Raw genomic sequence first — 13,717 nt, forward strand, 5'->3', positions numbered from 1 at the left:
AGATCTCCGTTCTGGTGCATGTGAGGCTGGAGCCGGTGTTAATATATTCCACTACTATTGTTCAGTAAAGGAGGAAGGATTGGGACTGCTGTGTAGAATGTCAGCGCCATAAAAGCAGCGATTCCCATATTACCCAGATCTAACTCGCTTGTAAAGCTTCTAGGCCGATACAAGTGTGTACCTGTGCTATAAAAGCTACTGTGCAACTTACATTGTGCATTAAAATAAACTCATCTATCTGGAATAGTGAGGCGTCGTATTGTATCCATACAGTCAGTATATACAAGTTAATATTTCACCATAACTTTACAATGGACTAGGAAGGTGTATGTGTAACGACAGGACAGGAGACGTATCAATGACACATTTATGATCACAGAAATCCGGTGTACACATTTGGCACAAATAATTAAGACATATAGTACATCTCGCTGCATTATATTCAGCTGTCAGTGTCAGAATCACAATAGTGGCCCTATATATCCTAGACTTACTTATTCTCTGACATCACTGCACTTATAGGTCAGCAGTTATGGAAACAGATGAGCATGGTTGTTAAATGTTGTCTCAGAAACGCCTATTTACCTCTATGGGAGTTACAGAATCAGCATAGTACAGCTCCCGATCACTCCAGGGAGGTGGCTGTTTTCATACCCGCCATGATAGACTGAGGCTAAGGCCCCACGTAGTGGGCCACATTGAAAAAGTGTTGTGGGAAAAACATGCAGTCAGTGCCCTGGTTATCTCCATAGACTTCATGTGCTGCCTGTACAAACATCTGAAGAGACAGACACACAAGCCACAGAAGTATAAGGATCTGTAGCAAGAAAAGGGCTATTCACCCCCTATACAAATACTCCTATTAATGCTACTGTTACAATGAAGATGTGGGCTATTTCAGGCTGACTGGCTACTTTAGGAGAAGACTAGGACCATACGTCCTATAAGTTTTAGTTAAGGCAGTCGGTCCTTGTGAAGTTATTACAGATTGTCCACACGCTGACAGTGCAATGCATCACACTGTGTTACTAGCCAGGGACCTGTATTCCCTATGAGAGGTAGGACTACATAACCACATGTATATCAGGAGCTTGTAGTGTGGCTGCTCTTACCTAATACACTTTGGTGTGTATACATTTTACCCCACCAACACCATAAAATTTTTTTTTTACAGACATTGAACATATACTAACACATCCATGGTCTCCTACTGCAGTGAGAGGACAACTCTCTTCATTCACTGATAGATGGGAGTAGTAGTTTCTTCACACTTGGAGACCAGTAATATACATGGAGGTCACTGTGGTTGAGCTGGCCTCCACAACAATTACATTGAGCCTCATACACACTTGGTATTTCTGTTTTAAGAAGTGCTGCTGCATTCAACACCACATCTTAAAGACACAGTAACATCAGCAAAACGTGCACATACACAGCAAATATAATATCTAATTAGTAACTTCCCTTTGACTTGGCACTAAACCATCTTACTGAAATAAATAAATACAGGCACCATTCATGTACTCCTTGTCGTGTCAGGAGGTTAGGGGGCAGTGTAAGGGAGCCTTCACACGGAGTAAACGCGCGTGTATTTTTGCAAAATACACGTGTAAAAATGTCATTAAAATCAATGGAAGTCTTATTTTTACACATGTATTTTGCAAAAATACGCGCGTGTTTACTCCGTGTGAAGGCTCCCTAAGATCACAGAGAAGTATTCACATGTCAGTATTTTACGTCAGTATTTGTAAGCCAGCAGTGGGTAGAAAACACAGAGGAGCTGCAAGTCTCAAAATACTGCCATGTGAAGCGGCTAAAGGATACCTTTACATTTCTCTTAGAGGGCACACACATCCCATTTTTACACCCATTTAGCAGATCCATCCATTTGCATCTGTTTTTTTGCAATAATTAAACAAATCTAAATGGATGTAAAAAAACAAGGACATGTATTATTGGGAAAGTGAGCCCAAATAATAAAGGCATTGATGTAAGTAGTTTCACTAGGCATTGCTGCAGCATGAGCTTGTTTTCTTTGGCTTGCTGGTCCAGTGGTCACTAGCCAGCCCATGTACAACCAGCTCATTGTATGTGGGCTCCCATATTTGCTTTATATGCCTCAACATAAGCTTCACAAGGGCAGAGAAGAAACGCAGCATGTAAGGGAGAGACAGTAACATGAAAAGGCATTTACAACGAGCAGCACCTCAGCCATCACTGTGCCGTCTCACTGAGCTCTGTAGTGATGACTGCGGGATCACTAATGTAGCATTTAAAGTGATGGCATGTCAGGACCCCAGGAAAGGGTCCGGCTTCTGAGCCGCTCTAAACTACACAAACACTGGTCCAAACTTTAAGGAGAGCAAGTATCACAAGATACAATCACAAGCGCAGCAGACTGATAGATCACTATATATTATGGTTCTGTTGGACTGTCTCCCTGAGTCAGCGTTTTAAAGTCCATTGATAAAGCCTGTTCCTCTGGCAATGGCGGTCGCCTCCATTCTTCTCGTGTAAGGATATACCCAATAACCAATCCAAATGTCACAAGTAGCAGTCCCAGTGAGTTTGCAAGGATACCTTCAGGAGGTAGTTTGGAGTATTCCTCTCTGTAATGAAAATACATACAATGAATGCTAAAGAACATACATTTTGTTATTAGGGTGAATTCACACTGAGTAAACGCTAGCTTATTCTGAACGTAAAACACGTTCAGAATAAGCGGCGTCTAAAGCAGCTCCATTCATTTCTATGGGAGCGGGGATACGAGCGCTCCCCATAGAAATGAATGGGCTGCTTCTTTCACTCCGTGCAGTCCCATTGAAGTGAATGGGGAGTGCTGGCGTATACGGCAAGCTCTGCTCATGCCGGAGCGTACACGCCGGCACTCCCCATTCACTTCAATGGGACTGCACGGAGTGAAAGAAGCAGCCCATTCATTTCTATGGGGAGCGCTCGTATCCCCGCTCCCATAGAAATGAATGGAGCTGCTTTAGACGCCGCTTATTCTGAACGTGTTTTACGTTCAGAATAAGCTAGCGTTTACTCAGTGTGAATGCACCCTTAATCATGAATTACAGGCTGTCTTTTTCAGACTTCTGCTAGTTTTTTAATAAATATCTCAAAATTGCAGCAAAACTTCCCACAATGCTAAGATTGACAGTACATAGAGCAGGGCAGATTTACTAATCCTATCTAATCCTGTCCGTATGCGGCTTCTCCACAGGGAAACCGTTTTGTTTTTTTTGGCCGGAACAAAGTTGAACATGCAGGAATTTGTGCCTGGCCAAAAAACGGTTTCACCGCGGAGATTCTACAGGCGGACACTGGCGGTTTACTTTTAGAACCCATTCAAACGAATGGGTTTTAAAACTTACCGCCAGGAAGCCGTCCCCTATGCAGTTTCTCCGGGGTTTAGGACCGATACCCAGCGGACTGACATAGGGTGCACAGGGTTGCAAGTGTGAACGCTCGCTTAATAGTAGTCTACCAACGCACTGCACTTGGACACAAGACATGTATGTTCACAATGCCACTAGCAGCCCCTACAACCTGGGCCTGGTCAGAATGGGACCAATTTTAGCTGGAGTCAGAAAAAACTTCCAGATTCTGGCTTGATGTAATGTCTATGTGTAAACTCCCCGTGCACTTTTAGTATTGCAGGGCTGGTTTAATAAAGGTATGTCTTAATAGCTATCAGCTTATTTAGCCAAAAACTATTCTTCCTAAATCCCCATACAAGTGTATTCCATGGGGAAAACAGAGTAAGCTGCTGCCAGACATCTGTGTCAGGGTAAAAGTAGCATGGTAAAATTCAACTCCAATTCTTGGCTTGAGTTGGGATTCCCCCATATACATAATTCACCAGGTTTGGATGACTAGTGATGGGTGTTATCTTCAACTGAAACACCTGACCTGTTGGGGGTACTCGAGGACTGTAGTTTAGCAGGAGGTAACACAAGACACTACAATTAGTGTAGTCCTCAGTTATTGGTACAGTATGCGGTTGTGTAGGTGACCGGTGTGTTACAGTATAGATACTCACGGTATTGAAAACAGCATTTTCTCTGTGAGGCCCAGCAAGCATGTGGCGATGGTGCTCACCAGTAGACTAAAACCCAAGAACACATGAAACGGCTTAAAACGACTCTTGAGTGCATAACCCACACCGGGCAAAAAGAACATAATGAAGCCAAGTATCCACTGTAAAGGAAAGAGATAACACATAGTTATACAGATGGTATGCAAAGGACAGCCAGCAAAGTAACAGGTCATCAGAGAGCAGCTAGTAATACACTGAAGCATCTGTCACCTTTATGCCACATGTACACGGCCCAGGTTCAAAGCCAATATAGTCATAACAAAGACAACAGAGCTGATAAGGGATTAGACAAGTACATACAATCTGGATCATCCCCACCTACTCCAATTGCTTAGAGTGACCCCAGTAAAACACAGAATGGTAGACTGCTCACCTGCATGATGTAGAGAGAGAAGGTGACAATGCCCACCCAGCTGTGCAGGCTGTACATATCTGGGATCTTCTTCTTCTTGTGGAACTGGAACACAGCAATGATCCCTGTGCACACACACAAACAACCTTACTGCATCATCAAACCACGAGGTTACTTACCAAAAGGCAACAGGACGTGTGAATGTTTTACCATCATTAGGCCGAATGCTCCGTTTTCTGATACAGAGCTCCAAACACCCTGTGCCGACAAGTAAATGGTCTCCAAAGTTTTGTGCAGCTAACTCTCACATATGTGCTGAATGGGTGATGTCGGGCTTGTGCACATTACTGTACTGCAGACATTAGATTGGAGCCGTGACTAGGCCCAACAGGGGGGATGGATATGTTTTACCTAACAGGGCATTGGAAAATCGAGGAAATTTCAATTTTTAGTTCCTACTTTCCTATACAAAATGACACTGTGCTTGGTTAGTAGTAAAGAGGCCACAGTAATTTTAGGCGTCCGACAACCCTTTTAGAATCCTGTCAGACCTGGGAGACTTCAGTAGGCTGCAAGCTTCCAAAACCACTGACCTGCTCTCATGATCTCACTGGGAGAAGAGTCTTCAGTTAATTCCCCTTAAAGTATCATTAACGTCTCAAGCTACTGTGTCCATATTTGACCACAACATATGGGAAGATAACTGTCTAAGTTGCCTCCAATCTCGGACACTGCTTACTGGTCCCTGCTGTGTAAAACAGCAAAGACCCTTCGACTATGGTGCCCACTCTGATCTTGAGCTGACGCCATATTTAATCAGCTGATGTCTGCCCTACATGTGCAATGGATGTTGGGAAGGGGTTAAAACAAAAAGCGTGAAACCCTGTAGTTTTCACTCTGACCACTAAGCTTTATAATTTCTCAGTAGTCATCTCATTATCAGCCAGATTACAATGAAAGATAACTTATATGTACATAGCATTGGATCCAATATCCACAATGGGTAATGAGCTTTGCTTATCTTCTCCACCTCTGTACAGGTCATAGAGTATGCCCACAACCTTCTACTATAGATGTCAATGAACATCTCCAGTCTCCTATGGTAAAAATGACTGCGGTAAAGCATACTCTGAATGCTGTTAACCACAGAAAATACCGAGTTCCCTCGAGTCACAAAGTTTCCAATCCAAATATCTTTTGTAGAGGTCAATAGCTTAAGTATATTGACAGGAACCATGATTATTCCTGCTGTTCTCTATTAGAGATGATAGGAGATGCCCTGTAATCTTTCTATCACACCTTGTCTGCTCTATGACAGATGGGACCAATAACATTTTACTCGGCAGCAGTCTAGCCGTACCCCCTTCCTCCAATAATTTATGTAAAAACGCATCTGCTCCGTGACAATTAGAGTCACTAAATTAGATCAACTTGTTAAGGAAAGGTCAGAATATTGCCAGCGGCGATCGACAGAATTACTGCGTATACATGAGGTTTAGGAGACATACAGAATGTGCAGAAAGTGCCATGCTTACCATGGTAAAGGGGATGTGATAAGGTGCAGATTTTGGGGGAACGCACATATTTCTGCCTCAAATAGCGCTTCAGACTTTTTTCGGCTTCCTATTCATTTCAATGGGAGTTTTAGGTGGAAATCGCCTGAAGGAATTGCAAACCAGGAAGCTGGTCTGGGACCCATGGGCAGAGGGGGCTCAGCGCTAAATTCCTCATGCTGCTGCCTGACATAGGGACACTGAATTTTCTAACACCTGCCACTAGGGGGGAACTGAGCATAAAGCGATTTTTTACAGCTTCCATTGAGTGCAAGGGTAGCTGCATTAAAGTACTGGAGCTCCCCCTAGTGGTGACTGCAGGCAGACAGTTTATCATTTACTGTATAAAAGCAGGACATTCATTGTAATAATGTATCTATGCCACTTGTCTGGTACCAATACATTAAACAATATGGGCTTCAGAATGAATGTCAGCTGCCATATTTATGTAAAGGATAATTTGGGAGGTATTCTATTAAAAATTACTCGACTTACATTATTGGAAAAATCATAGGGAAGCGGGAGAGGTCCTGTACAAAGCTTTGCTATGAGGCACAATGCAACTTTCTTTTTTTGTTTGCAGAAAAAATCTGCGACCCTAAAAATGAATGTGAGGCAGATTTTGAAGTAGAAAAATAACTCAAATCTAAAAATTGCCCCAGAAAACTCCATATAAACATACCTTTGCAAGCCTTAACCCATTACAATGGGGACCATGTGACCTAACATCCATTGATCTACAACTTAGGCCTGTCCTGTGAAAGGAAATAAGTTGAAAACCTGGATAGGTCATCAATATCTGATTGGCCGTAGTCTGAAACCCCCCCCCAGGACCCCTGCTGATCAGCTGTTTTCGCCAGCCACTATAGAAAGAACAGCTGGAAGCAGATAGCTATTGAAGTAATTCTGACATTTTATGAAATGTACAAAGACACAAAGCACACAACACACCACTGTACAAAACGTCCCACCTACCTACAAGCGATATGATCAGTGCCATAATGTGTAATGTGCCATGGAGGATCTTGGTTGCTCTTTTGGTTTCATGTCTAAATACTCGAAACACCAGCAGTGCTGTAGAAACATAACAAATGAACAGGTAGTGTCATGTAGTGTCCAGCAGAACAGACTCAGTGCACAGTATCAGGCCAGGATATGTGTGAAGCGTGTAGGGTGATCCACGCCGAAACACCCGCAGCCAAAAATCGCATCAGCAGGATGATGTGAGTAACACAGCTGCAGGAGAAGAGCCATTTTCTCTGGATTGTGGGGTATTCCTGTCCATACCCATATTCTGGTCTATACATTATGATACTGGGTCACATCATAGGTAGAATTTTCATGGACCTTCCAATTTGTTAATTGTAATGCAATTATGATGCCAATCAGAAGCCAAAACCAATATGATATAGTTAGTATTTGTATCTATACCTGTGCCATTTGTTACTAACAATAGGGTTAGATACAACTTTCTGAATCAATTCCATCATTTTCAAGATCTCTGCTTGCTGTCATTCATTATTTACTTTGAGTGGATACAAATCAGGCCATGGTCATGAGATATACGGTCCATGGTCATATGATAGACAGTCCATGGTCATGTAATATACAACCCATGGTCATGTATTACATTGTCCATGGTCAGGTGCTATACGGTCTATGGTCATGTGATGTATACACAGGTGCACGGCTGGTTACAGTCACAGCACACTACTCACACAGGAGTTTCTATTACATTATCATGGGCTGATTTTTATCCCCTGGAAGTAAACAATGAATGACAATAAGCAGAGATCTAGAAAATGATGCGGAATTAATACAGGGAGCATAATGGAAAATTGTATAGATTTTCATTGTACAAACAATTTATTGCTGCTAATAAATCTAACAAATCACTGATGCTGACATGTGGCACACAGACAGTTAATAAGATCACATTTCACTGAACTTTACCCTCGAGTCCCTGAGGTGTTTACAGACTCTCTCCAAATGTGGAAACTAAACTTCTGAGCAGAAAACCACATCACATGTCATTCTTCAGTTTACTCACCATCGCCACACAAGAAGACCATTCCGAGCACCATGCAAAGAGGATGGACGTTAAACTGCTCAGCCCCATCCCAGGAAAATCCCCCTCTGTAATGAGACAGCCATGCTCCTGTGACCGCTAGTGCTGCCACCCCCACGACCTGAGATGCCGCCACCAGGTATGGCATTAGGCCAGTGTTCTCTCGGGTAAGAGAGTCATCCATGATGGAGAACGAGGGGGCTCAATGCTCACTATGAAGAAGAGAGACAATATCGGGGTAAAGGGGGAAAAATGTCACAGTCCTACCCCTAATACCCAATCCCCAGATAAGATAGAGACATGCAGACATGTAGATAGATAGATAGATAGATAGATAGATAGATAGATAGATAGATAGATAGATAGATAGATAGATAGATGATAGCACTTTTTAGCAGTCTAGAATAAAAACTTCCATAAATATGAACCAGAAACAGCCTAAATAGAATATTTTTCTACTCATTCTTTTCTGGGATTTGTCTAGCTGGTGTATTATACAATATTGTCTATTGTTGGTAGGATATAACACTACAATAGTGTACTAGGCTGTCACTACTACTACTGTTATACTGACATCAGCTCTAGTCAGTAGATGTGCTGCTGCTATACCGTAGGTGATACACATCACTAATAAGATCATTATTACGCTGCTGTACATGGCGTCCCCGTCACTGATAAGGTTAATTGACAAGTGCAGGGAGATGACGCAGGTAGAACACAGCCAGGGGACAACATGTCTGTCAGCTGAGAACACCATCCGTGGGTGTGGGATAAACTCATTACATCTTTCCTCTATTGCATTTCCATTTATTAAGATACAGGCCAGCCCCGGGCAGTTACTAATATTCACCAGTCCACTATAAGGACTCGGGGTCTGTCCAGCTTTTATACTGAATTTACTTCTCATTTTCATGTTAATTTCCACAGAATAAAAATTAGTGAGAGACACATCCTGAAAGTGCTAGTTATACAGCAAACCTGCAAAAGATACCGCAGAGCTGTGTCCTGTAATGTGCAACAAGAACATTTCTATTCACTGACCACAAGCCAAAGCCTTACTAATGGGGAAAAATGACCATAAAGTCATACTATAAACCTCAAGAAGACATCACTGTACATGCCATGTCCACATGTAGAGCGGTGTCCTGTAATGTGTCATACACTGGGGAGTCAGCAGGACATGATCGGTCCTCAGGCTCTGCATGTAAGCAAGAACATCTCCATTCATGGACGGCAAGTCAAAACCTTAAGAGCCGTGTAGGAAATCACATTAGTTTACAACCAGAGATGGGTGAAATCCTTTCTCCTCTGCCACCATAAAACCAAACTAATAATGACTTTACTAACGTCCCTGGGACAAATGGAAAATAACCTAAAACTTAGGAAGCAGCGGTAGATGTCCGGGCACACTGGCTGCCACATACAGGGGACGGTCTACTGCTGGTACACACAGGTTTTTTCGCCTGAAATTATGCAATACAAGCTTCATTTTATACCAACTTTGCTTTATAACACCAGCCTCATTTTACACTATTGTCTTCACCATATAATACCAGCCTTTACAATACCGGCCTCACTCTATAATACCAGCCTTTACAATACCAGCCTCACTCTATAATAGCAGCCTTTACAATACCAGCCTCACTCTATAATACCAGCCTTTACAATACCAGCCTCACTCTATAATACCAGCCTTTACAATACCGGCCTCACTCTATAATAGCAGCCTTTACAATACCAGCCTCACTCTATAATACCAGCCTTTACAATACCGGCCTCACTCTATAATAGCAGCCTTTACAATACCGGCCTCACTCTATAATAGCAGCCTTTACAATACCAGCCTCACTCTATAATAGCAGCCTTTACAATACCAGCCTCACTCTATAATAGCAGCCTTTACAATACCAGCCTCACTCTATAATAGCAGCCTTTACAATACCAGCCTCACTCTATAATAGCAGCCTTTACAATACCAGCCTCACTCTATAATAGCAGCCTTTACAATACCAGCCTCACTCTATAATACCAGCCTTTACAATACCAGCCTCATTCTATAATACCAGCCTTTACAATACCAGCCTCACTCTATAATAGCAGCCTTTACAATACCGGCCTCACTCTATAATACCAACCTTTACAATACCAGCCTCATTCTATAATACCAGCCTTTACAATACCAGCCTCATTCTATAATACCAGCCTTTACAATACCAGCCTCACTCTATAATACCAGCCTTTACAATACCAGCCTCATTCTATAATACCAGCCTTTACAATACCAGCCTCACTCTATAATACCAGCCTTTACAATACCGGCCTCACTCTATAATACCAGCCTTTACAATACCGGCCTCACTCTATAATAGCAGCCTTTACAATACCAGCCTCACTCTATAATAGCAGCCTTTACAATACCAGCCTCACTCTATAATACCAGCCTTTACAATACCGGCCTCACTCTATAATAGCAGCCTTTACAATACCAGCCTCACTCTATAATACCAGCCTTTACAATACCAGCCTCACTCTATAATAGCAGCCTTTACAATACCGGCCTCACTCTATAATACCAACCTTTACAATACCAGCCTCATTCTATAATACCAGCCTTTACAATACCAGCCTCATTCTATAATACCAGCCTTTACAATACCAGCCTCACTCTATAATACCAGCCTTTACAATACCAGCCTCATTCTATAATACCAGCCTTTACAATACCAGCCTCACTCTATAATAGCAGCCTTTACAATACCGGCCTCACTCTATAATACCAACCTTTACAATACCAGCCTCATTCTATAATACCAGCCTTTACAATACCAGCCTCATTCTATAATACCAGCCTTTACAATACCGGCCTCATTCTATAATACCAGCCTTTACAATACCGGCCTCATTCTATAATACCAGCCTTTATCATATCAGCCACATTTTATAATACAGTCTCACTTTACACTATCATCTTCACTTTATAATAGCAGCTTTTACAATACTAGCCACATCTTATACTAACAGCCTTTACAATATGAGCCTCGTTTTATAATACAGCCTTACCTCACCATAAGCAGAAGATGATGTACATGTTGGAAATAAAGTCACGCTGCTTTTAACACAGCGTAGCGCTGGAATCCCCCTACTTTTTTGAAGGTCTATGCTTGTGACCCAGCAGATCACCGCTTGTATAATGTCAGAGAACATTAACTCCACTGACGCCAGGAGGTTGTGAACGGAATAACATCTGTATTTTATTGTCACTTTACAATACCAACCCCACTTTATAATACAGCCTTATTTTACAATACAAGACTCACTTTATAGTACCAGGCTCACTTTACAATACTAAGCTTGATTTTGGAGTATTAGCCTCGCTTTATAATACCAGCCTCATTTTATTATACCAGACTCACTTTATAATAGGGCCTTACTTTATCATACAATCTCGCTTTACAATACTAGCCTCACTTTACGGTACCAGCTTTGCTTTATAGTGCATGTATGCATGTATCACATTGAAAGCAATAGGTAAAAAAGCCTAGCGCGTGCAAGACCGAACCCATTGAAGTCAATGGGATTCTGTTTTACTGCGTTCACTCTGACACGTGTTTACCAGTCAAAATCACGGCTGCAAAATAGCGCCGCGTATACGATCCCGGCTCCCATTGAAATCAATGGGAGCGTATACGGCCCGCAAAAGCTCCCGCGGCGTACACGTGCCAGATTACGAGCCAAAATACATCGTGTGAATGCACCCTAAGGGGTATCTCATCAGGAATTAAGAAATAAAACTTCACTTTTATTTGATTATAAAGATAAAAATGCCATAGTAGGCTATATTAAAAAATGTACACAAGACCCGCTGTGAAGCAAGGCCAGAACCCAGACACTAAATCCCAGGGGGAAGGAAGCGAGGAAGTACAAATGTATGAACACTGATCCTACCTCCCTAGATGTTAAACAATGAGATAGCAAACACTGACTCTCATGCCAGATAAATGTATGACAAACACCTCCAAATAACATGGCTGGGCAGCCGCACACAAGCCATTCTGTGAGGTTACTGGCCTTCCTGCCGACTTGGTGAAAAATTTAGGCTAAGTTCAAACCTGTATCGGATTCTCTGTACCAGACTCAGCTGCAGATTCTGCTTAAAATGGAAAGAAAAGTATAAAACCGACAGAAACCAAGCGGACCCCATTATAGTCTATGGGATCTATGAGTTTCTTCAGGTAACTGCTTTTTAAGCAGACAGGGTCTCCATCTTTCAGGTCCCCATGTGGACCCTAACAACGGAGACCGCAATGCTAGTATGAAGCTAGCGTTACATATAATATATTTAAAAAATAAAAACACCAAATTGATCAGGACAACAGCAAAAATCAGATGATCTTTGGCATTTAATATTTTTTACTTGGTGAAAGGTCCTCTTTATAGGGGAAGTCTCGTGAACAGAACCCTTTCCATGTTCTCCGAGATGGCACTAGTATACATGGTTTGTGTACATCGGTGTGGATGTGAGCCTGTATCAGTCCATACACCAGGATCCTGTCGCCCATTTCCATTCAAACAGGTTGGGATTGAACGTTTCTACACATAGTTGAGGTCCCGTCACCCTGCGTCTTGTGCCACTTAATGCCACCCAGCCTATAGCAGCCTCCGGTGAGACAACTAACTGCACATAAAATACTGGTTACTTTATTATGGTGAGTGTAAGTGAATCTGTATCAATCTGGGGTGTAGCCAAAGAAATACCTGGACAATCCCACCAAGGCAGCGGTGTAACTGAGAAGGCAACAAGAGGGGAATCTGCAGTCAGACATGAGTAACATCACCGCATAACACAACCTCATGCACAAGACAAGATGCCCCATTACCACCCTCATCTAACCCCAAATCTCTTGGTGGGTGTCACTACCCAGACTTGTACCCCGCTGACTTTCAGGGGTGCACATTGCGCCCCTCATTCCTTATACTGGCCTCATACAAGGAGGATGGCCAGTTACTGGGAAATGAGAAAGTCAATAAACAGTGTAACATTGTATCTAAGGAAGTGCTTGTAGAAGATAACAAGTCTCCATGAAGAAGCAGCCCCAGGAACATACTTCTATGCAGTGTATACAGTATATAGGGGCCAGCAGCAACATACACGTCACTAGAAACCAACCTGCAGAGCTAGGAGACCACCCTGAGCCCCTATGTAAGCAGCAGTACCATATAGAACACATGCACACACCAGGCAGTACGTATAGAACTGTCAGCACACAGCCATGGGGCCCGTGTAATATATAATACAGATAACCCTCCGCCATGTCACTACCTGCAGCCCCGGATCCGCGGTGTGTGTCACTGCCTGCCAGTCCCGGTGCCCATCTGTCTATGGAGCGCCCTGCTCACTCTGGGCTTTCCTATTTCCGGGCTGTGTCACTGGTAGGAGGATCCTCGGTCTGCAGCGCTGAGTACACTGGGGTGTGACCCTGCACACAGCACTGCACACCCGGCCACCTGCCTGCACCTGCTGCGGGGGCATTACTGGCACAATCACACGGGTAGGCTTTGTAAACAACAGTGAAGCATAAGACCTAGTTCACACTGATGGTTCCATATATGTAGGCTTCTCACACATGAGTATCATGATGGAA

General features: G+C 42.9%; 1 protein-coding gene across 1 annotated transcript; it reads right to left on the reverse strand.

The window, feature by feature from the left end:
* Window positions 1–275: 275 nt before the first annotated feature.
* Window positions 276–13,508, reverse strand: CYB561 (cytochrome b561). Its single transcript, XM_075277151.1, has 6 exons — window positions 13,396–13,508; window positions 8,058–8,287; window positions 6,983–7,081; window positions 4,476–4,579; window positions 4,046–4,203; window positions 276–2,609 (listed from the first exon to the last, which is right to left on the reverse strand). The coding sequence occupies exons 2-6, from the start codon at window positions 8,257–8,259 to the stop codon at window positions 2,417–2,419; spliced, it is 756 nt and encodes a 251-aa protein (XP_075133252.1). The 5' UTR covers window positions 8,260–8,287; window positions 13,396–13,508; the 3' UTR covers window positions 276–2,416.
* Window positions 13,509–13,717: the final 209 nt, after the last annotated feature.

This window comes from Leptodactylus fuscus, chromosome 6 (genome assembly GCF_031893055.1).
Source record: "Leptodactylus fuscus isolate aLepFus1 chromosome 6, aLepFus1.hap2, whole genome shotgun sequence".
Lineage (NCBI taxonomy): Eukaryota > Metazoa > Chordata > Amphibia > Anura > Leptodactylidae > Leptodactylus > Leptodactylus fuscus.